At 59.5% G+C, this 25,780-nt stretch overlaps 7 protein-coding genes across 7 annotated transcripts; 4 read left to right on the top strand and 3 right to left on the bottom strand.

Annotated features, from left to right (window-relative positions):
* The first annotated feature begins 6 nt into the window (after positions 1-6).
* Positions 7-2,880, top strand: BDZ90DRAFT_275690 (RIO1-domain-containing protein). Its single transcript, XM_025508893.1, has 2 exons — positions 7-244; positions 309-2,880. Exons 1-2 carry the CDS (start codon positions 43-45, stop codon positions 2,390-2,392), a joined length of 2,286 nt encoding a protein of 761 aa, XP_025360425.1. The 5' UTR covers positions 7-42; the 3' UTR covers positions 2,393-2,880.
* BDZ90DRAFT_233828 (hypothetical protein) lies at positions 2,211-3,890 on the bottom strand. Its single transcript, XM_025506778.1, has one exon. The coding sequence runs from the start codon at positions 3,852-3,854 to the stop codon at positions 2,496-2,498; it is 1,359 nt and encodes a 452-aa protein (XP_025360426.1). The 5' UTR covers positions 3,855-3,890; the 3' UTR covers positions 2,211-2,495.
* A 535-nt stretch (positions 3,891-4,425) lies between these two features.
* BDZ90DRAFT_233829 (hypothetical protein) lies at positions 4,426-6,764 on the bottom strand. Its single transcript, XM_025506779.1, has 4 exons — positions 5,982-6,764; positions 5,805-5,908; positions 5,642-5,727; positions 4,426-5,564 (listed from the first exon to the last, which is right to left on the bottom strand). Exons 1-4 carry the CDS (start codon positions 6,534-6,536, stop codon positions 4,681-4,683), a joined length of 1,629 nt encoding a protein of 542 aa, XP_025360427.1. The 5' UTR covers positions 6,537-6,764; the 3' UTR covers positions 4,426-4,680.
* Positions 6,765-6,962: 198 nt separating this feature from the next.
* On the top strand, positions 6,963-13,107 carry BDZ90DRAFT_233830 (hypothetical protein). Its single transcript, XM_025506780.1, has one exon. The coding sequence runs from the start codon at positions 7,340-7,342 to the stop codon at positions 12,914-12,916; it is 5,577 nt and encodes a 1,858-aa protein (XP_025360428.1). The 5' UTR covers positions 6,963-7,339; the 3' UTR covers positions 12,917-13,107.
* Positions 13,108-13,230: 123 nt separating this feature from the next.
* BDZ90DRAFT_233831 (PNK3P-domain-containing protein) lies at positions 13,231-15,452 on the top strand. The gene is made up of 2 exons (XM_025506781.1): positions 13,231-14,561; positions 14,662-15,452. The coding sequence occupies exons 1-2, from the start codon at positions 13,504-13,506 to the stop codon at positions 15,317-15,319; spliced, it is 1,716 nt and encodes a 571-aa protein (XP_025360429.1). The 5' UTR covers positions 13,231-13,503; the 3' UTR covers positions 15,320-15,452.
* Positions 15,453-16,087: 635 nt separating this feature from the next.
* BDZ90DRAFT_214927 (kinase-like protein) lies at positions 16,088-17,398 on the bottom strand (the record flags this gene model as incomplete). Its single annotated transcript, XM_025504202.1, has 2 exons — positions 16,088-16,526; positions 16,596-17,398. Coding segments are annotated over 2 exons (1,242 nt in total), but the record flags the coding sequence as incomplete, so codon positions are not given.
* A 6,166-nt stretch (positions 17,399-23,564) lies between these two features.
* Positions 23,565-25,764, top strand: BDZ90DRAFT_233833 (hypothetical protein). Its single transcript, XM_025506782.1, has 5 exons — positions 23,565-24,170; positions 24,259-24,304; positions 24,384-24,727; positions 24,811-25,005; positions 25,079-25,764. The coding sequence occupies exons 1-5, from the start codon at positions 23,782-23,784 to the stop codon at positions 25,755-25,757; spliced, it is 1,653 nt and encodes a 550-aa protein (XP_025360431.1). The 5' UTR covers positions 23,565-23,781; the 3' UTR covers positions 25,758-25,764.
* Positions 25,765-25,780: the final 16 nt, after the last annotated feature.

The following is a 25,780-nucleotide window of genomic DNA, read 5'->3' on the forward strand; positions in this document are numbered from 1 at the left end:
TACGCTCCCGGTCACCATCACCATCACCAAATCAAGCCCATCATGACGAGTGTGGCCCAGCAGCACAAGGAGCTGCCCAGGATAGATGATGGAGACGCGTTGAAGGTCCAGCGCGAAGGTCAGGCTTATGAAGAAGTGGAGGAAGACGACGACGATGACGATGACGACTCAATGGACGAGGAAGAACTGGAGGCCGTTCGAGCATTGGCAGTGGACGATGCTGACTGGGACCTGGCAAGAGGAGGTAAATTGGCGATGCCAAATGTCATGATACATTCGCTCACTCTGCTCATCCTTCACCCTCGCAGACTTCACGAAGCTATACAATCGCTCACGGCAGATTCAGTCCGTCGCAGAAGGCTCGTCCGGCTCTTCGGTCCCACTGCCAGCCATGAACGCGCCGCGAAGAGTCATCGCAGCCAAGGAGGCGCGAGAGGCAGCCAATGCAGCCTCGCCATCAGTGTCAGGCAGTCACTCCAGCAAGAGTAAGCCCAACACCAACAACGAAGGTCAAGCCAACGCCTCCTCTCAGGATCAGCCCACGTCGTCCTCCACCACTCCTCATGACCGCACGACGGCTCAATTGAACTCCCTATCCTCATACGCCTCTCGCATCTCCCTCTCCTCGTCGATTTCAGGATCCGTCCCTCGCAAGACCGGCGGATCAGGCGCAGCAGGGAGCTCGGCCTCGACGACCCGCGAGAAGGACAAGGCAGACCGAGCCACAAACCAACAGGTCCTCGACCCACGCACCCTCGTCATCCTCTTCAAGATGCTTCAAAGGGGCTTCCTCGAGCATATAGACGGTGTCATTTCCACAGGCAAAGAGGCCAACGTCTACCATGCTTCTCTGCCTCCGCCACTTTCGGAGGGGGAGACGGACGCTACTCCACTGAGCGAGAGGCAACTGCAAAAGCGCGGCCACGTAGCAATCAAGATCTACAAGACTTCCATTTTGGTATTCAAAGATCGACATCAGTACGTCTCCGGAGAATTCAGATTTAGGAACGGGTACACCGGGTCCAACCCGAGGAAGATGGTCAAGACTTGGGCAGAAAAGGAGGCCCGCAATCTCAAGAGATTGGCGAGTGCTGGAGTGAGAGCGCCCAAGCCGCTCGAGTTGAGGGATCATGTTCTCGTCATGGATTTTGTAGGTGACGACGATGGATGGGCCAGTCCGCGACTTAAAGACGCCGAGAAGGTGATCGATCAGATTGACAGGGAACGTCATGATGCTGCGCAGGAGTCAGGCCAACCTCCGGCGGGCGACTCCAAGTGGGAGTTCCTCTACCGCGAAATGCTCGTCGCAATTCGCACAATGTGGCACTCCTGTCGTTTAGTCCACGCCGATCTTAGCGAGTACAACGTCCTCTACCACTCGGATGGGCATCTATGGATCATCGACGTCTCGCAGTCTGTGGAGCATGATCATCCCAAAGCGCTCGACTTTTTGCGCGCGGACATTGCCCATGTTGAGGCGTACTTCGCGAAGCGTGGTGGTGTCAGAGTGATGGGACTGCGCAAGGTGTTTGATTGGGTGTTAAAAGAGCCGAGCGGGCTGAGGAGAGGAGGTGGAGGGAGGGTAGGGGTGGAGCAGGAGAGGGAGGATGACGCGTATGGGGATGCTGCAGCATCAGCATCGGCGGAGGGAGGCGTGAAGGGACCAGAGTCGACAGGCAGCAATGTCGTTGAGACGGGCGGGACCGGTCCGTTCGCTCTCCTTGAGGTCAGGCAGCGCGAGGCTGGAGAGAGCGAGGATGAGCTGATGGCCGAGCTCAAGACCATGATGGAGGCCAGCGCCACCAGCAGCAAGGCTACGCCATCCTCATCTTCAGCGGCGGCAGATACGCCGTCTTCTACCGCCGGCCAGGACACCACCGAGACGGCCAGCGCGAACGCGAATGGCAGCGGCTCAGCAGACTCGGATCGTGTCTTCCTTTCCTCGTACATTCCGCGCACGCTCAACGACGTCTATGATCCCGAGAGGGACATCGAGCGTCTGAAGCGCAACAAGCAAGACGGGGTGCAAGGCGACGGTGATGCTGCGGATGGGGAGGGGCTCATCTACGCGGGCGGGGTGACTGGGCTGGACGAGGCACAGGCAAAGGGTGCTCAACCCCACTCGACCAAGCCGGAAGACGGCGAGGGCGGCGAGGAAAGTGGTCAGGATTCGTCCGGCTCCTCTTCAGGCTCGGAATCATCAGACGAGGAAGACGGAGAACGACACCCGGATCGACCTCCACGCGGACATCGTCATGAGGATCGCGACGCGAAGAAGGAGCGGAAGGCTGCGGTGAAGTCTGCGCAGAAGGAGAGGAGAGCGAACAAGACGAGCAAGAAGGACAAGAACAAGGCGATTGCGAAGGTTGACAAGAAGAAGGGGAAGAAGTAGGTATGAGAGAACGAGTCGCAATGTCATGTTCGCGGCGTTTGTGTGGATATGAGTGAATCGTGTTGCAGATGTGTCGTGTCTCATTGCTCATGGAGGGGACCGCCTATGCCACACTCCCTCCCTCAAACGTAATGACCAGCGTCAACTGGAATGGCAGCCCCGCATCTGTAACATCAACCTCATCCCCCTCCTCGAATACCTCAGCGCACTTCCTCTCCAAGTTGGGCCTCGTAGCCTCCTCCAACTGCTTTGGCGCCTGGAAATATAGTGGCTTGCCCGCTTTGCCCGCGTCGCTTGCATCGCCTGAAAAAGCGAGGGAGGGACGCTTGATCTGCAGGTCTTGCACTTCTTTCAGTCGCTCCACCACATCGCCTACAGTCTCCTCCGCTTTGACAGGGAAGGAGCGTGCCTCTCCCCCACAGACCGGGCATTCCGCCCGCTTTTGGTGCTCGAAAGTGTAGGTGTACACCCCTTCATTTCCCGTGTACATAGTATAGTTGTTCAGGAAAGGGTTGCATCCCGTAGCGATCTTGAGAGCTTCTTGCGTGCATGCCGCCGCGATGACTGCGTTCGTTGATGCAATGGCGGGGATGATGTTCTTGACTACTCCTTGAGTGAGCTCCCAAGTGACGCCAGTGATGCCGTGCTCCTTTGCCCGCTCTTGAGCTCGTGAGAGGAGCCAGCTAATGTGCTCTGGATCGTCGCCGTCCACCTTTTTGCCTTCACCATGCACTTTGGGCCACTCGAGGACGGAGGCCCATTCGATACAGTGCTCCGGCAGGCGGGGCGTATTGGCTATGGTGCAGATGGGGAAGGTGGTCTGTCGCGTGAGCATGTCGAGGGAACATTCGTAGCAGCTCGTGATGGTGGGGAGGATGACTCGTGCTTGACCCTTGAATCCTTCTGTCCCACCATCGATGAGGGGCTTGAGGGACTTTGGATTCTCGTCGTCCACGAGGTTGACGAGCGTGGCGGATATCCAACGTCGTGCGTCTACGCTGTCCAGGCCGCATACAATGACATCGAATGAGAGATAGTAATCGTCCCCCTTGTCCTGGATCTTGCCATGATAAGGTGTAACTGTCACGCCGGGGCAGCGCTTCATGACGAATGCGGCAGCTGTCTCTGCCTTGCTCTGCCCTACATCCTTCTCTCTGAACAGGAACTGGCGATTGAGGTTTGAAACATCGATGGTGTCCATGTCGATTACGTGGATGTCTCTGAACCCGCTCAGAGCTAGATTGCACAGAATCTCGCATCCCAGACCGCCTGCGCCGATGACGAGGATCTTACATTGCGTTGTGAGGAAGTGTGAGGGCGAGGGATCGGCGGGTGGGTACGAGGTGGGTGAGTCGCAGTAGGGTCCTGGGCGGGTTAGGAGCTTGCGAATGTGTGGGTTGGGGTGGCGCGGGCGTGAGGGGCCCGCAATCGAAGATGGCGCTACCATGGCGGCTGCGGCCATGCTTGATCGAGACGACGTGGTGAACGTGGTGCTGAGCAAGACGACGATGTCGCTCGAGTCCCGAGTACCGCCCGCCTCCACGAAATCGTCTGGCTCGAGCGTCGATTCGCGAGCGACGGTCGGATCGGAGGGCCGAAGATGCAGAAGCGGTGAGAGGCAAAGGGCAAAGACAAGAGCGAGCTCGCAGCTTTCGCAACTTTCCTGTCTTCAATTGTATCCCTCCATACCCGTCCACCTCTCCGCTCGCGATGCCTTGTAAGTACCCACGTTTAGGCGCATCACACCACTGCACTGTCCCTCCCTCGGGCTCGCGCGCCCCATCTCGCTCTCACACCCGACCAGAGGATGACCAAATGCTTAGACAAAAATGACATGCATAGCTTTCAGACCCACCCTTGGCGGGGTGGGAAAGGAAGAGACGTCTACCACGTCTGATCTCGGCGAGAGAAGAGAGGGCCACGTAGGCGAGGGAGAACGAAGGCTGTGTACCCTCAAGCAGACGAAGAGAGCTGTTTGCTGACCACACCTGGACCCCACCCCTTCGCCCTCTCTCTCGTCATCCTCTAGGACCCCACACCTTCTCGCCTTTGTACGCACCACGCTGTAGCAATACGAGCTCGATTCCTGCGACTTCTCTTTAATTGATTGTTATGATGGAAAGGAGAGATACACTTCATTGGTAGGCCACGACGGGAGTGATTGACAAGATGAGGGAATGAGGCTTCGTTAGATGGGGAAAAGAGACGAGGCAAGAGAAGGGGAGGATGGATGCTGATGCTGATAGATGTCCAAGCTGACTGCTACCATCTACTGCCACTCCGCGAACTTAAGTGAGGGTCGCGTTGTTGAACACAAGCAGGTTGACAGTGTCCTTCTCGAGCTGGTGGAGGGCCCCCTTGGTGGCTACCTTCTCAATGAGCGTCTTGAGCGAGTCGGGGCTGATGGCCGTCATGATGGGGAAGCCGGCAGCGTATCCCTTCCAAGCATTGGTAGTCTCGAGCACGGCGCCAGTACCAAAGAGCCACTGAGTGGCCTTGTAGGCAGCCAGAGCGAGGGACTCCTGCAGGGGAAGGAAGCGGAGCAGAGAGTTCGACGCAGCGTCAAAGGAAGCCGTGGCAGCCTTGGAGCTGCCATCGTCTTGCAGGCTGAGGTAGTAGGCGAGAATACCGCAGACGTGGGGAGAGGCCATCGAGGTGCCCGAGATGGTGTTGGTCGAGGTGTTGCCCGTGTTCCAGGTGGAGAGAATGTTCAAGCCAGGGCCGAAGACGTCGACGCACTTGCCCTTGTTGGAAAAGTAGGCACGCTCGTCGTTGATCGTCGAGGCACCCACAGTGACGGGGCCCTCGGCGCCGGCGGGCGATGTGTTGCATGCATCCTGGTTCTCATTACCAGCAGCGACGGCAAAGGAAAGGCCAGACTTGGTAGCACCGTCTACAGCGCGGTCGAGAGTGGGGGACTTGCCGCCACCGAGAGACATGTTAGCGACGAAGCCCTTGTGCTTCTTGGCCTTGGTCGACGATGGGTTGGCAGCAAAGGCGGCAGACTGCTTCTTGGCGTCCTCGACGGCCCAGAGGACACCGCCCGTGACGTCGGACATGGAGCCAGAGCCAGAGTCGGACAGGACCTTGACGGCAACGACGTCGGCCTTCTTGGCTACGCCGTACTTGCGAGAGACGACGGTGCCAGCGCAGTGGGTGCCGTGTCCGTTGCCTACGCGAGCGTGGTGTGGCAGAAAGTAAGATCAGTTACGGTGACGCGCTCAGGGTGTGGCTGCGCGACGTGCTCACCATCCTTGTCAGTGGAGCCGGCGGGCATAGTCTTGCCCCAACGAGCACGACCCTCGAACTCGACGTGGTTGATGTTGATACCGGTGCTGCGAAGCGGGAGTGGAGGCGAGGACACGTCAGCCTTGTGCCTTATCGCTACTTTCGAGATGCTCTCGCTACTTACTCGATGATGTATGCGGTCACACCCTCTCCGGCGTCCTCGTCGTAGAGGTACCTGGAGAACGATCCGAGACCAAGCTCCTTGCGGTGCGAGACACGAGCAAGACCCTGCGATGCGACAGCGGACGTGTCAGACACTCGTCTCAAGATAAGGCAAGCGGTCAAGCGTGGCGCCACTCACCCAGGGAGCACCCTTCTCAACAGCCTGTTGGTGGTCAGAAGCGATGGCGACGTTGTCGACGGAAACGTCGTAAGGGGTATCCCAGATCATGGACTCGTCGTAGGGCATCTCCATCGTCTTAACGACGGAGTCCCTCTCGACGTACGCCACCTCAGGCAGCGAGCGAATGTAGTCGACGACGTCATCGGTGAACTTGCCAGCGTAACCCTGGAGGTGCTGCTCAAGCTCGTAGATGTGGCCGATGCCGGCAGCGTCGTCCGCCGTGGTGGCATGGAACGCATTGGCCGACTGCTGAGCGGCGGTGATCATGGCACGGTGCGCAAAGAAGTCAACGGTCGAGACGCCGTCTTTGAGGATGACCATGTAAGAGCCCTCGATGGTGGGGTGGGTCTCTTGAGCATGGAGGGGTGCAGGCTCAGCGCCAGTGGCCGAGACGTAGGTAGACAGGGTCTGACCGGGCTTGAATGACGCAGCATGCTGAGCAGCTGGGGCGGCTACTGCGAATGAAGCAGCAGCCAAGGCGGTTGCCAAGGTGCCAAGGTACGATGTCCGCATGGCGATGATCAACTGAGAGAGGAGGAGTTGTTGTCGGTGGTGGTGATAATGGTGGTAAGGAGAGATGAGAGAGAGGGGGGGATTGCGTTGGTCGCTGCAATAGGTCAGGAGTAGAGGTTGGCTGGCTGGCGGTCGGGCGGGTCCAGGGTCGCGAGATACGGGCGGTCAGCCGTGTGGAGCTCGCGGCGAGCGTCGTCGTATGCGGACTGAGCCTTGGCCGCGTCGTCGTCAGCTCGGCGGTCAGGGCACTGCGTCACTCTGGTGGTCGGTAGAGTCGCGAGGCGCTCTAAGAGCAGGGCGGAGATGAAGAGGGCGGAGGCGGAGGCGGGCGGCGGCTGGTGCAGGAGGCGGGGCGAGCGAGAGGGACTCGAGTGCAGCAATGAGCAACGAGGAGTGTGGCTCACCAGCTACGACGAGGCTAACGAACGAACATTGACACCAACGACGGCGAGTTCAAATCACGACTACGTACGAGCGACGAAGAACCAACATCACAAACGGCGTCGCGATATATCATCATCTTTACTATTCATCATCGTCCGGCACTCGCTTCGCGAGCGCTCCACTTGCTCGCGGGTCTCGTCTTTCTGAACCCCTCTTCGTCTCGTGACGTCTCGTCTCGGAAGACCGCAGAGAGGAGTGAGGCGTAACAGACGTAGCAGCCATCGCCCCGACTACAGCCGCAAAGCAATGACGACGGCCCGTCTCACCATCAACAGCGACGCTTAGGTCAGCCTTCCAGCTGCATACACGGCTACCCATTCTCCTCGTCCTTCATTCTCATCCTTGCTCCTGCCCAGCTCATGACCTGGACGCAGCAGCCGGACAACGTCGAGTCTCATCATCATTATCCTTCTTCCAGCCAGGCAATGGACCTGCTGAATCCGCGACACCACTTCAGCAGCAGCAGCAGGCATCGGCGCAATAGCACCTCTGCCGCAAGCGCATCGACGTCCCCATCACCGCGGCTGCGTCACAGCCCCTTGCTCTCGCAGGGCAACGTCAGCGACAGCACCGACTCCATTCTGACTGACCCCTCGGCGGCGCACCAGCAGCATCGTTTGAGAAAAAGCAAGTCCAAGTCGCGCCTTCTGTCGAAGCAGAGGAGCTCGGGCGAGCTGTCCACGAAATCGGCTAGCGCTGCCGCAGCAGCTGCTGTTACTGGGAACGGCGGATCGCCTGCTCTTGAGGGAGGGCATACGCTGGCGAAGAGCAGAAGCGGGTCTTTCTTTGGTTTGCTGCGTCCAGTCAGCAGCAAGCAGCGTATGAATGCTAGCTGGATCCCGACGGAGCCAATGCCACAGCTTCAGGCAGTCCACGGCGTCGAGAATGCCAACGTCAATGGCTCCAAAGCGAGGCAGCCTAGCGAGCTCGTAGCATCTCGTCAGCCAGCTACAGATGTGGCGAGCAATGGTGCGCAAGGCTTGATCCCCCTGCCCTCATTCGAAGGCATTGGCAGCTTCGACGTATCACATTGGTCTCAACCAGACGCAGTCTCCAATGAGCAGACGCAGTCCACGAGCAGCACAATGCCAACCTCCTCGAAGCCCTCCATCGCCCGATCGCAAGCAATGGCGCGCGACACCTCGTCGAATCTCGACATACCCAGCGACGGCCCTCCAGGCTCCGCCATGTATGCCACAGCTCCACCTTCAATAGCCGGCACAGACACTCCAAGCGGTCACGACAGCCCAGCGTTGGACGCAGAGAGGAAGATCAATTCAGCCTCTGCATCAAGAGGGCCGTCGTTTGCAGATGATACGCCCAGGCCCGCTCAGGCGTCGGACGAGGATGCGAGAGATGCGGGGCCGTCCTCAAATGCGAGAGTTTGGCAGAGAGCTGTCAGCCAGGAGGCTGCGACCACAGCAGCCGGTATACACTCGGGAGAACCAAGCTCGAGCTTGAGCGGGAGCGGAAGCGTGGCAACACCCTCGACGTCACTCAAAGAGATCCGACGTAAAGCTGCGCAACGAGCCAGTGCCCTGCCAGCGCTCGACGTCTCGGCTGCCGACGGTATAGCAGTTCCTGCATCTTCATCGCTGGGCGTCTCGAGCTCACCCTCACGAGCGCGGTACTCAGGCTTGAGCCCTCGATCAGCAGGAGGAGGTAACATGCTCGGCGACGAGTCCGATGGAGACGAGGCTAATCGCGAGCTCATGGATGAGGACCTGGAAGACGACCTCCCGAACACCCGCCGCGCTCGTCGTAATGATCGACGCATGACAATGATGGACTTCCTCAGCGCCGAGCCCCCAGCTTCATCATCAGCGCCAGCGCCACGTTCTGCCTCAGGACCAACTCTGTCCGTCGCCCGCGGCGCGGCTGGTGGACCCTCGTCTCTGGTTGTCCCTGGCCCGTCTTCGTCACCCAATCGACCACGACCGCGACCAGTGTCTATGGTAGCCAGCTCGCCTGTGCGCGAGCGTGATGCTAGCCCTAGCGGTGGTGGGGCAGGTATGTCAGCGATGGAGTTTCTGGCTGCCACTGAGCCTCCCACAGCCACTGCCGCCAGTCATGACTCGCCACTGGAGTCACGCCAGTCAGCAGCTGACCAGCTCCGTGCAATTGCCAAAGCGCAAGAGAAGGAGGCGCGTAGGAAGAAGAGGGAAGAGCAGCGCGCGCGTGAGGTAACTCTTTCGATTGATCCGATGGTGGACACGGTCAATATGTTTGGATCCACGCAGACCAGCGCCAACTACTCGCTGTCAGGCCATGTCCTAGTCACCGTACCGCGTCCGCAACGATCAGCTGATCCGTCGAGGCCGGTCACCGTCAAATCTCTGACGCTCACCTTCTCTGGCTTCTCCACGTACGCCGATCTCTCTGGTCGCTACTCCGGCATCAAGCTGTGCGAGGTTCCGCAGGAGCTTCTCGCTGACGATGCCACGCTGCCGCTAGCTTCCGACCTTGAAGCGGACGAGACAACAAGCAACGAGCCACTCCGCTACAAGATTCAATTCGACCTCAACATCCCCGGCTGGTTGCCTGGCTCAGCCTACTCGCGCTTTGGTGCCACCTTCTACTGCGTAGGGGCCTCCGCTGTCGTGCTGAATGCGCAAGGTGCGCCCTCAACCGTCACCACAGAGAGACATAATTTGACTGCCGAGCCCGAGTCGATGATGGTCGGCGAGCATGGTGAGCTTCTACCTACGACGTCTAGCCCGACGCAGCACGTGCAGCAGCTGCCAGACCTAGACCTCGGTGGGTCGTCGAGTCAGCGGAACCGAGGCAGGGAAAGCTGGCTCAGCAAGCGCGCGAAGCAGCTCTCCCTCAAAGCTCGCACTTCATCCACCTCAGCCAATGAGAGCGGAGAGCAGCAGCGCAACGTCTCTGGAGGGTCACTTGTACCGCCTCACCGCCCATCGCTTTCTGCTCGACTTGATGGAGGAGGGACGAAGCGCCAGGCAGATGGTACGCTGCTGGTCAAGAGCAACAAGTATTTGATTGTGGTGCGGAGGTGTCGTGACGTGATCCCAGTGCCCGTGGCAAGACTCGCAGTTGTAGGCGACTCGCTACCTGCCGGGGCGCAGGATCCTCCGCCGGCGAGACAACAGGCTGAGTCACAGCAGCCACCTCAACCTGTCAGAGAGCAGCGCGAATTGCCACCCGTGCCAGAGGCAACGCCGGCGCCGGCGTCTACCACTCTTGGTCCTGCTGTCGTTGCTCAGAGCACGCCAACCTTCAGTAGCACGAGCACGCCCGCCATGGCGCCTGCAATCGAGCCAGCAGCAGCTCCTACCACAGTGTCTGCTCCCCAGCCGGCTGTACCTGACAGAGCTCCACCAGCCCCCCTGCCCATTGCCCCCAGCGCTCTCAACGGCCCGACCGACCCATCGAAGCAGGCAATGGCGGCTCGTCATCCTCCTCCTCCCCCCGTCCGGACCAGCTCCGCCATGGGTGCAACACACGAATTTGGCGCCCAACCGGGCTCAAATACAGACAATGCAGCTTCCTCGACCAATAACGGAGCCCCGCCGATGCGTCACTTCCTGCATCGTCCCATCCTTCACCCACCGATCGACTCCGGCATTGAGGAAGGAGACGGACTGCCCTTCAGCCTAACCATCTCCGTCCCATCGCATATTCAAGTCCAGAATGCAGAGATTCTCACCTTCGGCATCCAAGTCGAGGTTGGTCGCACCCCTGGCTGGACCAAAGTGCGCGAGTTGGGCGGCTTGAGGTTGAGGGACATGGAGCTCATGTGCACCCAGTCTGAGCGGCACACATCTGTACCTTCGCGCACTTTCTGCGCAACATTCCCCGTGCCACCCGAGCCGAAGATCAAGGCCGTAGAGTTACCAGTTCTGCCGGCATACACGCCGCCGATGGGAAACAGGCCGGTGGAAAGCTCTCAGGAGGTCCGCGTGAGGTCAGCGTATGACCCTGAGCCGATGAGGAGCCATCTGGCATTGCTTGATAGTGGACGCAGGCTGACGTCGGAGGAGAATGACGTGGAGCGCGTGAGGAGTAATGTAGTGGGGCCGCCACCGAGCTTCCAGCAGAAGGACAAGGAGAGGGAAGGCCAACAGGGCACCTCTGCAGAGGCAGGTGATCGCAAAGGCAAGGGCAAAGAAAAGGGAAACAGACGTAAGTCTCTCGTTCCCGTCGGAGGCAACAATGGCAGTGGCAGTGGCAGCGCTGGGCCGTCGAGAACTCATGGCGGTGTAGCCACACCACCGCCGCCTGTTCCCCCTCTGCCTACCGCCGTCGAGCAGACGTCGTCCTCGTCCTCAGCCGCAGCATCTCAAAGTACGGCAAGCACCATCCGGTCGGAGGGCCTTCAGACGCAGCAGCGCGAGCTCTTCGCTGACGCACAAGGTCGTCGAGGCTCCTCAAGCATTGTCCGGGGGGCCTCTCCCAGCCGCGCACCTGCTGCAGAAGGACCAGCACCCGCTCTTGCTCAGCCTCAAAGCTCCTCTCTTCCGCTCGCCCCTGCTGGAGCTCCGACCCCTCGTCGGCCGAGCGGCCCGCCTCTTGCCATTCCCCAAGTCACCACGGCAAGCGGGGCAGTCCTACAATCTTCTGCTCCTCTGTCCGCCTCCGTCTCCGTGGGCAACGGCAGCAGCAGCAGCAGCAACTCACCTACAACACCGAGGCGGACAGGGCGCGGTCGACGAGCCTACGAAGCTGCGGTGCGGGGCCTCAGCACCTTTGCGACGGCAGTCATGGAAGGTGGATACGAGGAAGGCGCTTCCGGCAACGCAGGCAACGGCAGTGGACCCAACGGCTCAGCAGTCATAGGCTCGAACGGCGGCATCGGTGGTGGTCTCGATCAACTCGATGTAGACCAACCGCGAGCCACCTACAACTTCAGTGGTGACGACTCTCACGGGGTGGATCTCACCAAGGGCAGAATCCGCATGACGGTCAACCTTCCTCTCGTTCCATCATCTGCTTCTGCAGCCCGTCGTGAGGGCACACCTCAACTCCTGTCAGACTATGAAAGCCCGCACATGCGCATTCGCCACAAGCTGAAAGTCAAGCTCGGCTTCGGTTTCGGAGCCAAGCCCCTTGGAGGCGAAGGCGAATGGGGTCAAGCCCTTGTAATGTGTGTCCCTGTGCGTTTCACGGAGGCTCCGCCTAGGGAGGTCAGGGAGCAATTCGCTCCGATGCCCATTACTGTAACCACGAGTGGGCAGGACTCCGAGGATGGTGGGCCAGGCAGGACAACCTTGCAGCCGCCTATGATCAGTATGGGTGCGCCAGGTGATGCTCCTGTGCTGCCGGCTTATACGCAGCTGTTCAGGGACGATGGGTCGAGATTGAACGAGGCCGAGGACTTGCCTGCGTACCCTGGTCCAAGGCAGGCCATTCCCGCTCCTGCTGCTGCCGTCCCTGCAGGTGGACGCCCTGCTCTTCCCCATCGTGGTTCCGTCACTGGGCCGATGACGCCCAGGCTGGGAACGAGGGTTGCTAGCTTGGGAGACTTGACGGCTGCCGCGGCAACGGCTTCAAGTAGCGCAGCCATGCCTCAATCGCCTGGACCCTCTGCAGTCATCGCTGGCTTCAATTCCCTCGCACCCGAATCAGTGGTGGACGAAGCCATTCGCGGTATCACGGACCCAGATGAGTCTCTGGCAGCGATGCGCGAGCAGGAGCGGGAACTGCGGGAGCTTTCTGCCGGCGAAGAGGAGGACGGGGAGGACGATGATGCAGAGAACAGGGAAGAAGTAGCAGTAGCACGCCCACAGCGCCCAACGCTGGGATCGCGCGCTCCAACCACACTTGTGGAGATGGGGACGGCTTCCAACGTGGGCTTCGCGTCTGCTGCTGAGGACGGTGGGAACGGAGACGCGGGAGACGACACCGTCATTGTGGGCGAAGCAGGACACGAGGATGAGGACAGGGTGAGGGAGATGGAAGAGGAGCTGGGAATCTGAGCTTGCGTGGCACGGGCACCAAGGAGCGGATCGTGATGCCTTTGAAGGGAGACACGCGGATTTGTCTTCTATCCAATAGCTTGTCTTCGGGTGACCTACACATCTAGGTTGCCGTTGTCTTTTACTATACTCTTCATTCTCACCTCTCTGGCCCTTCACCAAGCTGCTATTTTATTGAACATGACGCTACCTTGAGGAGGAATGAGTCGAACCCATTCCCCTCTGATCGACGCGTCGAGCCGTGTGGCCCGTGCTACGTGCTCGACGTGAGAGGGCGGACTGACGAGTCGACGTTGTTCCTCTTCCTCTCCCTCACTCCCTCTCGATACAAGATACTACCAGAATTCGACCGCCTTCAGCTCGATATTTCACAATCACAATAGCTGGGCAAGGTCCAAACCTGCACAGAGCTGACAATTCTAGTCTCACAGGCATCCTTGCGCCCGCAGTTGAGGCGTCTCGCCTTGCTACGTCTGGGTCCATTGCTGCCGTTCCTAATAGGACGAGCGTGCCGTCTGCCCATCGTCTCCGTCAACAAGGAATCGTTGGAGGCAAAGAGAGGTTCTTCGCTTCATCGCGCTCTCAGCATGGCGGGTAAGCGCAAGGTCGAGGAAGGGACGAACTCGAGCGCTATGGCGGTGGGCAATGACCCGGAGAGCTGCACAGAGGATGAGGAGGAGCCTACGCAGCCAAAAAAGGTTCTCAAGAAGGAGACCAGCGTAGCTGCTTCTCAACGACGCAATGTCGAGGCAAACAATGGCGGGGTCAAGCAGTCCATTGAGGTCCCGGCAGCTACTTCAGCTGCGCGTACGGGAAACGGCGATGTCTTTGGCAACTGGAGCGCCGTCAACGGCAAGAAGGGCTTCTTTGCTCCACGCTCCGCAGGCCCTGTCCCCAGAATCCATTGGCGCACGCCCCTCGGACATGATCAGTCCTGCCTCCTGGGGGTCTTCGGCGATCCATTCGCATATGCCATCGACCGTGCCACCATTCTGGCCGCCGCTGACCCTTCCTCCTCTCACGCCAAACGCCATCCTCGCCTCTCGGGCAAACACAAGGTCGCCGCGTTTGATCTCGATGATACGCTCATTCGAACAGCATCGGGGAAAATGAGCTACAATTTCGAAAGTGCCTCGGATTGGAAATTCTGCGGCCAAAGTGAGCTCGAACAGGACTCGCTCCTCGAGGCCGTAAGGAGTGAGAGCGACGCCGGCGCTTTGCTCGTCCTGGTGACGAATCAAAAGAACCTCGACGTGCCGAGAAAGGCCGACAAGTTTGAGAGGCTGAAAGTGTGGAAAGAGAGGCTGAGTTTGGTCGCAGTGAGGATCGGAAGACCTTTTGTCGTCTTTGCCCCCGTGCGAGACGACGAGTACCGCAAGCCTCGCCCGGGATGGATTGGGATGCTCAAGGAGATGTGGCGGGTCGCTGGCGGGGAGGATGCAATTGCGCCGCTAGACATGGGATCGATGGGATCAGACGGTTCACAAGAGCGAGCGCATTCCTTCTACGTCGGAGATGCGGCGGGACGTGGGCCAGGAGGGCATCGGTCCAAGGCCGACCACGGAGATGGAGATCGCAAGCTCGCTGCGAATTTAGGATGGAAGTTCCACACTCCGGAGGAATTCTTTTTCAAGGAGCAGCCGGCGTAAGTAGCATTCTCTGAGAAGGCTAAAGGGTGTGATGAAGTGCGTCAGCGCCTTTGATCACGTCACTCACACTCACACTCCTACGCACGCCCGCCGCAGCCCATTTCAGTTCAAGGGGTATCACCCCGTCGTCCTCCCCAGTCCCGCGACCACGGCTGTCGTCTCCTCCTCCTCGTTCACCATTCCTGACCTCGTCGAGCGTCTCCTCCTCCCCACCAACCCGCAAACCCTGCTCATCCTGGTCGGCCCGCAAGCCTCCGGCAAAAGCCGCATCGCTCGCGCCCTCTGCTCTTCCCGCAAAACACAATGGGTGCGGGCCAACAGGGATCTGCTGAAGACCCCCGCTCGCTGCCTCTCTACTGCGGCCGAGGCTCTCAAAGCTGGCAAGAGCGTCGTGATAGACAACACCAACCCCACGCGCCAAGCGCGCAAGCCGTATATCGACCTCCTCTCCACGACTCCCGGTGTGGATCGCAAGAAGGTACACCTCCTCGCCATCCACCTCAACGTTCCGCAGGCGATTGCCGTGCATAATGACGCTTTTAGGGCTGAGTGGGGTCACGCGGAGGAAGAAGCTGGAGAGGCCAAGAGGGGTAAATTGCCTGGCATGGCATTTGCCACGTATTACAAGACGTTGCAGCCGCCTGTGATGGGGAGTGGGGAAGGAGAGGGATGGGACGAGGTTATGAAGCTGGATGGATTTACTTTTGAAGGGAATGAGGAGGAGAGGAAAAGATGGGAGCAGTGGTACACGTAGATGTAGACGAGGGGACAAAGTCAGACAACGAGGATAAGACTGCGGCAGACAGGCAATCCTCATACGAGGCGATACCATGCAAATCATCGATCGGCTTCACATCGAGCATCAATCAAATATCTCCATCGCGCATCACACTGCCCAGTCTGTTCATCATGTCTCGATTACCGTCATCAGGAGACAAAGAAGAGAGAGCAAAAAAGACCTTTGCAGGGGAACATAGCCGTCGTAGTGAATATCCGCCCTACCCGAGAGAGGAGTCTGCATAGTCGTGAAAGTAGAAGAGGAAAGAAGAAGAGCGGGTGACCTCGTGGTGCCGCTGGGTATTGTTGTGTGTTGTGGTGTTGGTTTGACTTTATTGTAGACTCATAGATGTGATTCTTCAAACAGCCGTGACCATCTCATAGCCATCCCTGTCTCCTCCTTTCACGATCCAACCGACTGCTGCTGCTGCTGTTGCCCTCTCCTGATCGACCCCGGCGTCTGATGCATATCGCTTCCCGCCCTTCCCTGCAGTGACGCTCTCTTGCCTGGAGTTGAAGGCACATGACCGTGATGACTGGTAGGCTGCGTAACCGTCGACGCCCTGGCGGCCATGACGCTTGCGGCACTCGTGGAAGACGAGGTGATCAAGCTTGCTCTGGCCGTGCGTGGCGTGGAACTCACCCCTGCACCAGAGCTGGACGCAACGGTCGAGCTGTTGGCTCCTGCAGCAGCGTTGCGCAGCGAAAGGGATGTCTGCCTCACATGTCCGACCGTAGATGGTCCCCCTCCAGCAGCCGAGCGAATCCACGCATGCCTCAATGCTGCCTCCGGCTTGATTCGTCGCTCTGGATCCCACACGAGACACCTAGCCAAGAAGTCCAAGAAGAGCTCGTCTCCACACTTCAATGCCTGCCCTAGGGTCCTGGTTCCCGCTCTCCTCCGCTTGCCCTTGTTGCTCACGTACGGGCGCGGGCTGCCTGTGGAGTCGAAGAACAGCTTCTTGCGGGAAGAGCGGTCGACGAGGTAGCGGTCGGGTACACCGAGGACTTCCATGATGCAGGAGAGCTGTTCTTGTTCGTTTTCGCCAGGGAAAAGCGGGTAGCCCGTGTAGAGCTCGGCGAGGATGCAGCCGAGAGACCAGATATCGATCGCTGTGTGGTAGTTCATGCCGAGGATCACCTCGGGACTGCGGTAGAAGCGTGACTGGATGTAGGTATAGACTCTGCGCGTGGGGCAAGCAAGGGTCAGCGTGAGTCAAGAGGCGTGGCGATCTCGCTGCGCCCACACTCACTTTTCGTGCTCAAAGCAGCTCGATCCGAAATCGATAACCTTGATCGCGCTCTTCCGAGGATGCTTGAGCAAGATGTTCTCCGGCTTCAAATCGCAGTGCACGACGCGGTGATGCTTCATCAGAACCAAGCTGAGCAGCACCTGACTGCTGAACCTGCGAATCAACCCAGTCGTGAACCCAGCAAAGCTGTTGGCCTTGATCAGCTCGTACAGATTGATGCTCAATAACTCCATGGAGATGCAGAGGTGATTGCGGAAGTAAAAGGAGTCCGTCATCTTGATGACATTGTACTGCTCATCCGGGTCCCATTGCACCAGGTTCTGCAGGATCTTGACCTCCACGAGGGCTTGGTGATGGAAACGCTTCTTGTTGCGAATGAGCTTGATGGCCACGCTTCGACCAGTCTTGTGGTCCTTGCATTGCAGTACTTGACCAAAAGAGCCTCGACCGAGGGTGCCGACGATCTCGTAGCGATAGGCGAGGTGATCCCGGTCCACCACAATGTAGTCCCCGCGCTCATCGTCGTACCCGTGATTGCTCGATGATTTGTCGGGCGTGGCCATGATCTTGGAGCGAGGGTTGCCGACGTAGTAGATCTCCTGATACTGGAACATCTCCTTGGCCTCAAACTCACTCAGCTGATTCCCGTACAAAGCCTCAGCCTGCCGAGGCGAATAAGCCTTGGAGGGTGGCTCCGGCTCGGGGAACTTCAGCATCTTGTCCAGCTCGTCTTGCGAGACGCCTTGCGCCAGCTTCTTGGCGTGTGAGCGGCGGATGTACGCCTCCATTTCCTCGTCTCCCAGACGCTCCTCTTCGTCCACGGCGGTGGACGCGGCAGAGGTGGAGCGACTGTCTAGGAGGGTGGCGGGGGAGCCGCGTGATAGCGCGCGACTGGCTGTGCGGGCAGCGCTCGAGGCCGAAGCCGACGGCGTGCTGCCGGAGGTGCTGTTGCTCAGGGCAGATTCGCGAGCGGCGCGGGCGGCCGAGGAGCCAGCTACGGTGGAAGACGTCTTTACACGGCGTGGTACACCGCTTGACGTCTGACTCGAAGAGAGAGCTTCGCGTGAAGTTGTGGATGGCTGACGTTGCATCCTGGCCGGTACGCCCTCGCTGATCTTCGCCTTGATGACCGGTGCGGCCTGAGTCTGAGGTTGTTGCTGATCGCTCGCCCCAGCTTTGGTCTTCTGCTCATGTCGTGCAAATAAGTTGTTGAGCGCCTCGCGATCCGTGGTGGACAGATTACTCGAGTAAGCCGTGATCCTGGCGCGACGTAGAGCCCCATCCACCTCGCTTGTTGTTTTGGCTGCGTTGTAGGCGTTGAGAATTGGCTGAATCGTGGATGACACACCGCTGCCACTCGTTGATGAAGACAAGGCCGATGACCCGGGACCCTGCGCTGCCGCAGTGGCAGACTTGCGCCGAGCCTCTTTGCCCTTCTGTATCGTCTCTGAGCTGGCAACCGAGGCACTGTCGTCCTCGGGGCCAGTCGTTCCATTCTGGATCCCGAAGTTGGACGCCAACGACGCCATCGTCGCGCTTTTACTAAGCGAGGGCAATGCACTTCCACCATAGCTGCTTAATCGTCGCACACTCGCGAACGAGGCCGAAGGGGTCATCTCACTGCCATTGTTGGCGCCCTCATTGGCGGTCCGCAGCGGCGTACGGCGAATCGAGCCCGTGGCGCGCGGGATGCGACTGACGGCAGAAGTGGTGGGCGTTTGCAAGTCCGTGTTGGGCAGCGGCTGCATCGTTTGTCCCTTGGGCGAGTTGTCCTGAATGGTGGGCATAGCAGTGCGCGGCGTCTGCGGCTGGGATTCCTCAGCCGACGGACGCGTCTTGGCCTGCAGGTCGCCCGTCGAATTGCTATTGGCCAGTCTGCGTCGCACAGTATTGGTGTCGTCTACCGTGGTCGCTGCACCCGATAGATCTGGCTTGCTCGTCATGTTGCGCAGACTGGGCGTGGTACCGATCGGGGCTAGCTGCATAGGTGGCAGAGTAGCTGGAGGAACCACAGGCGGGTCAGTTGAGGAAGGCAAGGTCTTGCCACGTCTTCGTCCAATAAGGCTCGTACGGCGAGAGGCCTTGGGCGTTTTGCTGCTCGGCGTGGGAGGCTCATCCGTGCTAAGACTGGGCAACGTGGCAGAGGATGACAGGTTCGACGTCTGCGACTCGTCGTTGGAGACTGCGACGCTCTTCCTCGATCCGCTCCCTTTGAGCAGGCTGCCCAGTCCGAGGATAGACTTGCGGGATGAGCGACCAGCGGACGGTTGCGGGCTACGTCTGGAAGAGGAGAGATCAGGGGATTGCTTCGCTCCTGCAGAGAGCCCGCCGCTAGAGGATGAGCTAGAAGCTTGGAAGGGCGCATCACTGCTGCTTCCTCCCGTTTGACGCCTGCGGAAGAAGGACGGTGTACGACGCGCAGGGCTCTGTGGCTTGGTACTTGGACGGGAAGAAGACTCAAAGCTGCTGTTGGCCACGTCCACACTCGCATCTTTGAGCGTTCCCGCCGTCGAGCCCGTCTCAACACTCGACCTTGGCCCAGCGCGCGTGCTTGAGTTGGTCGTCATCACCGGTGAAGTGGGCAGCTGAGGACTGTTGAAGCTGTCTGCATTGCCTTTTCGATGGGACGAAGGGCTGCGACCGAGGGCGTTGGAGAGGCTGGATAGGCTCCACTTCTTTGCTACGGAGCGGCTGCCTGCCCCGCTTGAAGCCGAGTCGATCTGTGGTGAGGTGACGGAACTCTCGTTGCCAGTTTTGCCGCCGAAGGAGGATGTTGACTGAGCCATTGGCGATGAGCCCGGGTATGCGTCAGCTGCCTCAGCTCCAGTGGTAGGAGCAGCTGCCAGTGCGCGAAGATTGGTGTTCGATGCAGAGCGAGATGACTCCCATGCCTTGGGCAAGGGAGGGACAGGTGGGATGACCAGAGCGCTGCCACCAGGCGTCGCACCTCCTGATCGACTGCCCGAACCTTGTATACCATGCTGTTGCATGGTTGAACGATCATCCTCCTCAAACGACTCTGATCGCGGCGTGTCAATAGAGCCAGTCCAGTGCGAAGAGGCGTCGCTAGCTCGCCCAGCCTTGTTGGAGCCAGTCAAGGAGAGACGCGAAGCTGCAGTGGTGGGCGTAGCTGCCGTGGCTGCCGCATCCTTGTTCGACGAATCCCTAGATGCAGTGGACACCGCGGACACCCTCTTACTGGAGTTGGTAGCAATGGAAGGCGAGTAGCTAGCAGCGGCCATGACTGAGCTGCTCGTCGGCAGGGGAGGAAGCGCTGACTTGCGAGTGCGCGGACTGGAGAGCCCTGCAGCCGTAGGACTATCGAGGCTGATCTTTGGCGAAATGCCACCAAGCTCGTCGTAGCGGGGCCTCGAAAGATTGCGGGATGTCCTTCTGTTACGTGACTCCTCAGAGGTACGCTGACGCGAGGTGGCATCAGTTGATCGCTGGGCTCGTATCGAGGTGCTAGCAGGCGATGATGGCCTGCTGTTGGAGCCAGGCGTGCGGCGACCAGCGCTGCCTGGCCTAGACTGAGTGGAGTAGGACTTGCTCGCTCGAGGGCTCTTGACCGACGGCGCTTCCGTAGACGGACGCTCACGGCTCCCGCTCCTACGTCTCGACCCTGCACTGCCAATACCGTCCAGCTTCCTGAGCGCCTCCGCAGCCTCTATTGTCTCATTCTCTGAAGCGCCAAAGTGCAGCGAGCCACCACGTAGCAACGTGTGGCCGATGCTGGAACTCGACGCACGCTTGCTTCCGTTGCGAGCAACCGTGCTGCCACCTCCAGCACTGCTTTGCGAGTTGGATGGGACCATTGCTGCTGAGACAGCCGTGGAGTGACGAGGGCCGCTGGCTCGAGGAGCAGCAGCTGAGGAGCCGCCAGAGAGCACATGACCTGGCGAGCTGGAGTGACGACTACGCTGAACAGGTTTCTCGCTGCCCTCTGTCGCAGCACCACTAGCCTTACTAAATCGACTCTGACGCTCCGTCATGTTCGGTAGGTCGGTCGGTTTGCGCAGCGGTGAGGCATGGTGAGAGGGTGGCTTCGAAGATGAAGCACCTGCGACACTCCTGGTCGACTTCTCCAGCGATCCTCTCGCGGACTCGGTGTCGGACTCGATGCCTGCGTCTTTGCGACGTTGGCGCCTGTCTTCGTCGTCCTTGAGCAGGTCAGCAATGGCCGAATTAAGGTCAAACGATCCGCGATACTCGTCTTCGCTGACGCCGTAGGGGTCCACCACTTGCGGCAAGGCTGACTTGTCCGTCCTACGGGGCGACGAGGAACTGACGCCAAAGGGTCCAGTCTCTTCACCCGACCAGGCCAGGTCGCCAATTCGAGGCGATGATTGGTATGCTTTTCGCGGCGACGATGTCGGTTCTCCTCGCGGTCGCAACGTCGTGGCCGAGCTGTTCTGCGGCGAAGACACAGTGCCTGCTGCTCCCCCCGGTCTTGACCTTCCCTTCGCCTGACTCTGCGCAATTGCCGTTTTAAGTCCCGCGAGCTCTTCGTTGCCATGCGCGATGCTCGAGTCGGACTCGGACATGGCATTTATGGAAAAGGGCGGGCTGTCTGCGCCTCCTCCAGACATTTCGTGCAAGCTGCGCATGTACTCGGTGGGGTCATTGCCGAAGTCCCGAGTGAGGGAAGAGATGGAGGCCAGGTTCGTCACATTGTGAACTGGCATCGAGGGGGAGGTAGAGAGCGTGGCTTTAGATGACGGAGGCCCAGATGGGTTACGCTGCGTTGCGTGTGGCGCCGCGGACGAAGTGAGCGAGATGGCTCGCGAGTGACGCTGGGCAGCGCTCGTAGCAGATGTGTCGCGGTACTTTGCTGAAGCACGAGCAGGTGTGGGTTGCTGCTCGCCACTGCGTGAGCTCTTGCCCCACGTGCGACTGTTCATTGAGGTATCTCCTGCCCATCTTGGTGTTGATAGCTCTCCGAGTCCAATCTGCCCTGCACGATCATAGCCGCTGGGTGAGATTGTTGGTGATAGCTCGCCGCGTCTCTCCGGCGTCTGTGGAATGACAGCCAAGCTCGAAGAGGCTGATAGCCCTCCACTACCGCTCTGACTTGAGCCTAGACTGGACGGAAGACCTAGACCTAGCCCAGCCATGCTCTGGGTTAGCTCTCGAGCCGGCGTCGTTGCCGAAGAGGATGAGCCTGACTTTCCGCTGGCTGAGAGTGTCGAGTTCACCCTGCCCGCCGTCTTGCGATCTGACACGTCAGGCGTGGCATTGGTCGGAGAGAAGGCCGAGAATCTTGATGAGGGCGCCTGGCCTGCACTGGGCTCGTCGAGCTTAATGTGCAGGTCGGGCCTGCGAGCTGAGAGGGCGCCGAGGACCTTGGCATCATTGCGCGGTGAGGCAGCAACGTCAGGGCCTGGTGTCGATCGCGGTGGCGGAGTGAGGCCAGAGAGAGAAGGGAAGGAGGACATCGAGTCGTCGAACAGGGCAGTCTCGTTCGTCTCGTCGTCCATGCCGCTGCCGAAGATGGGCGAATGGATCGAGGCGTCAAAGTTAGGCAGGGTCGGCAACGGTGGCTGCGATTGTGGGGAACGCGCAGCATGACTTCCACTCGCTACTCTGCCAGCCGACGGGCGGGCTTTCGGAGGTCCCATCAATGACGTCGAGGGTGAGGTGGCTGCGGTGAAGAGGCCATTGGACGCGCTACTGCTAGGCGTCATACCTGCCCCTGGCGTCGCTTTTGAGCTCGACATTGATGATGACCGTGACTCAGGAGCTTTCGCCGCCGCAGAGAGATGCTGCTGCTGCTGTTGTGGTTGCTGCTGGCCGGAGCTGGAGAAGGTGCGAGTCGATGCCGTTATGGGGCTGCTCTTGCGCAGCAGGGTGTCCCCCAAACGAGCGCTCGAGCCGGCAGTGGACCCATACGATGGCCCTCTGTTACCTGTGTTTGAAGTCGACGACGAGGTAGCTGAGTATCTGGTGGTCGGGTACCGATCTTCGCCAGCCGATGGATTGGACTGAGGAGCTGCGGCTCTGCTGGTGAGGCTTAGCCTCGTCGGTCTTGACGTGGCAGCCGAGCCACTCATCGAGGAGCCTTGGGTGTTCGCGCGATCAGTCGACGAAGACGACGTCGATGGCGGGGAATTTGGCGTGCCGCTCGACGATGGTCTTCCGCGCAGAGAGCGACGAGGGCTGCTGGGCACACCTTGTTGACCTGGCGAAGATGGCCTGCGATGGCGCTGAGATGGTGGGAGGGCAGCCATGCTCGCAAGTCTGGCCAGTCAGAGATCTTGACCAGTACTTGCGTCTTCTGACGCGCTTGCCCCGCTGGCTTGTGTCTGGACCGAGGTGCCGTCGTATTGCAGCGTAGCTCAGGGGCGGGGGCGATGTCGTGAGTGAGATAAGATGGGTAGTAGCGCTGACTCGATCGATGCTGCGTTGAGCCGATGGGGTATCCAGTGTAGTTGCTTATTCGAAGGGGTCTTCTTCAGTGGGTCGTCGTCGTCGTCAGGATGCTTGGACGTGCACAGCTGGCGCTCGAAGACGAAGAGGAGCGCAGCCGCTGTCCGGCCAATGCGAATCGCTGAGACCCACAAGTGACAGCGTCGTCTCGGGCACGCGGGTGAGATGTGCCTGCAGCCCTGTAGGCTGAGTGAAGAAGAAGGAGAAGAATAGAGTTCAACCTCGTATTCGAGGTGATGATGAGGAAGAGATGGAGAGGAGACGAGGCGTCTGTTCGTCTTGTCTGCCGTTGACCCGACTCGCTACTCCAACACTTCGGTCTGCCTGCTTGGCCTGCCCACGTCGTCGTCGACGTCGCTCCTCGCTGCCTGCCCGCTCGCTCCGCTCAAGTCCAGCGCTGCCTGGCCCGCCCTCGCCGCCCTGCCCTGCCTGCCCGCCCTTGGACACAGCTCGCCGTTGGTCTCACTTTTGGGCCCTTGGGCGCAGCCGCCGCTGCGACGACGACGACGCCCGCCGACTTCTCTTCCTCCGCCGCTTGCAGTCCATCAATCGTTGAGCGCGGGCCACCAAACTCGGCGAGCTGCGAGGGGGGCTGCTAGTCTATCGCACACGACCCTACCACTCCATCTCATCTTCATTCACGTCTTCACGTCCGCAACACAGAGCAGAGCAGAGCAAAGTCCTTTTGTTCTCGCTACGCCTTACGGCCACGTACGCATCTCTCTCTCCTTGAGACATCAACGTCTGCCGGAGGGCCAAGATGTCATCTAACGGTCCTCGAGCCCCGAGCAATGGCAGGCCACAACATCAAGATACCCAGGCAGCAGCCTCATCATCAACAGAGCCAAACGGCAACAACGCCCGCTCAGTCTCCATTTCGATACCACCAGCAGTCGCTCGCCCCCGCAAAACATCCTTCGACGGAGGCAATGCCTCTCTCGTCTCCTCTATCGCCAATCTATGCAACACAATCATAGGCACGGGCATGGTTGCCCTGCCCGGCGCTTTTGTCTACACTGGCTGGCTCCTAGGCGTCTTCCTCATTATCCTCTGTGGCTGCACTGGGGCACTGGGACTATACCTGCTCACCAGGTGTGCAAATAAGCTGGGTGGCAGGAGACAGAGTTTCTTCAGCGTGGCTTTGAAGACGTGAGTCGGCAGAGCGGTAAAGAAGGGCCCAAGAGCGGTAAAGAAGGGCGATTGGGCTTGGTCATTTACAATCCACCTCGTCCCGCAGCATCCCAAAAGGAGCCAGGTGGTTTGATCTGGCCATTGCACTAAAGGTAAGATTGAGCGTCCCGCTCTTACCGTCGCTTTCCAGCAGCCGACTGACCACCAGCGTACTTCTTTGCCGACCCACAGTGCTACGGCGTCTCCATCTCCTACCTTATCATTTCCGGCCAACTTATGCCACAAGTGGTGCTCTCATTCCTCAAAGCTGCTGGTCACGAGCACGAGGCCATACCGCCTCTTCTCCTCGACAGGGACTTCTGGGTGACCCTCCTCGTTGTCCTCCTCATGCCGCTCTGCTTCCTCCGCAAACTCGACTCGCTCCGCCATACTTCCTATTTGAGTTTGACAGCAGTGGCATATCTGGTGGTGATCGTGGTAGTCTTTGCGGCGAGCCCCACTGCGAGGAGCACACTGCCCGAAAGGGGGGAGGTGCATGCACTGGTGTTCTCGCCGCACATCCTGGCCATCTTCCCGTGAGTGCCAGACAGACAAGCAACGAGGCCAGCACGAGCAGCGGCGCGTCTTTCTAACGCCTCAGGATACCACACTTGCACAGCGTCTTCGTCTTCGCCTTCACCTGCGCGCAGAATATGCTGCCCGTCTACAACGAGCTCTCTGCCTCTGACCCGCTCATGCACCTCGATCGAGCCAAGTCTGCCATTGGGTCCGCGATTGGTGGGGCTGGGAGCGTCTACGTCGCCGTAGGCGTGTTGGGCTACTTGGAGTTCGGGAGCAACCTGGGAGATAACATGTGGGTGCAATAGCGAAGGCAGCGCCGTCAGCAGAATCATAGCTGATGTTGTCTCCGCGACTCCACTTCGCAGCATCGCCATGTACCCCTCCTCCTCCGTCTTCGTCGCAGTAGGCCGCCTCTCCATCGTGCTCCTCACAATCTTCTCCTACCCCTTGCAAGTCCATCCTTGTCGTGCAGCTCTGGACAAGGTCATTTCTCCACCGTCACAAAGGCCGGGGATTGAGCTGCCAGCAGGGGACGACGAGCGTCGCAACACGCGAAACGATGAAGACGAGGATGAAGACGATGAGGATGACGCGCGCGGGTACGAGACGCTTCTGGCCAGCCAAACGTCCCTTATCTCATCAGCGGGCGGCTCTCCACCCGACGAGATCTCTCTCCAACGTTGGGTGAGCCTGACCGCCTTTCTCCTCGCAACGACCTTTTCCGTTGCCCTTCTTGTAGACGACCTCTCCATCATCCTAGGCTTTGTGGGCGGGATGGGCTCAACGACCATTTCCTTCATCCTGCCTGGCATTCTGTACAGCAGCCTGCACGACGATGGCGATCGCTTCAAGAGGCCGGCGAAGGTGTTGGCTTGCTGGGGTCTGTTTGTGGGGGTAGTTAGTGTGACGAGTAATGTGGTCAAGTTGACGCACAGCGCGGTGAATAACGGTGGGGATGGCAAGGCGGATCGACTGGCGGCCTTGGTCGGGAGGAGCGCCGAGGTTTGGAAGCTCGCTGCTGAGGCTAGGCGTGCACAGAAGTAGCGTAGAGTTCGTCATGTCATCGT

Source organism: Jaminaea rosea (genome assembly GCF_003144245.1).
Source record: "Jaminaea rosea strain MCA 5214 unplaced genomic scaffold BDZ90scaffold_13, whole genome shotgun sequence".
Taxonomy (NCBI): domain Eukaryota; kingdom Fungi; phylum Basidiomycota; class Exobasidiomycetes; order Microstromatales; genus Jaminaea; species Jaminaea rosea.

What these genes read in the sequence shown, in the direction of transcription:
- BDZ90DRAFT_275690 (XM_025508893.1), top strand. Translation starts at nt 43, where the DNA reads ATGACGAGTGTGGCCCAGCAGCACAAGGAGCTGCCCAGGATAGATGAT. An exon ending in CTGGGACCTGGCAAGAGGAG is followed by an intron (nt 245 to 308) that starts GTAAATTGGCGA and finishes TCACCCTCGCAG; the next exon opens with ACTTCACGAAGCTATACAAT.
- BDZ90DRAFT_233828 (XM_025506778.1), bottom strand. Translation starts at nt 3,854, where the DNA reads ATGGCCGCAGCCGCCATGGTAGCGCCATCTTCGATTGCGGGCCCCTCA.
- BDZ90DRAFT_233829 (XM_025506779.1), bottom strand. Translation starts at nt 6,536, where the DNA reads ATGCGGACATCGTACCTTGGCACCTTGGCAACCGCCTTGGCTGCTGCT. An exon ending in GTGACCGCATACATCATCGA is followed by an intron (nt 5,728 to 5,804) that starts GTAAGTAGCGAG and finishes CCCGCTTCGCAG; the next exon opens with CACCGGTATCAACATCAACC. An exon ending in CGGCTCCACTGACAAGGATG is followed by an intron (nt 5,565 to 5,641) that starts GTGAGCACGTCG and finishes ACGCTCGCGTAG; the next exon opens with GCAACGGACACGGCACCCAC.
- BDZ90DRAFT_233830 (XM_025506780.1), top strand. Translation starts at nt 7,340, where the DNA reads ATGACCTGGACGCAGCAGCCGGACAACGTCGAGTCTCATCATCATTAT.
- BDZ90DRAFT_233831 (XM_025506781.1), top strand. Translation starts at nt 13,504, where the DNA reads ATGGCGGGTAAGCGCAAGGTCGAGGAAGGGACGAACTCGAGCGCTATG. An exon ending in TTTTTCAAGGAGCAGCCGGC is followed by an intron (nt 14,562 to 14,661) that starts GTAAGTAGCATT and finishes CGCCCGCCGCAG; the next exon opens with CCCATTTCAGTTCAAGGGGT.
- BDZ90DRAFT_233833 (XM_025506782.1), top strand. Translation starts at nt 23,782, where the DNA reads ATGTCATCTAACGGTCCTCGAGCCCCGAGCAATGGCAGGCCACAACAT. An exon ending in TTCAGCGTGGCTTTGAAGAC is followed by an intron (nt 24,171 to 24,258) that starts GTGAGTCGGCAG and finishes CTCGTCCCGCAG; the next exon opens with CATCCCAAAAGGAGCCAGGT. An exon ending in CACATCCTGGCCATCTTCCC is followed by an intron (nt 24,728 to 24,810) that starts GTGAGTGCCAGA and finishes ACACTTGCACAG; the next exon opens with CGTCTTCGTCTTCGCCTTCA.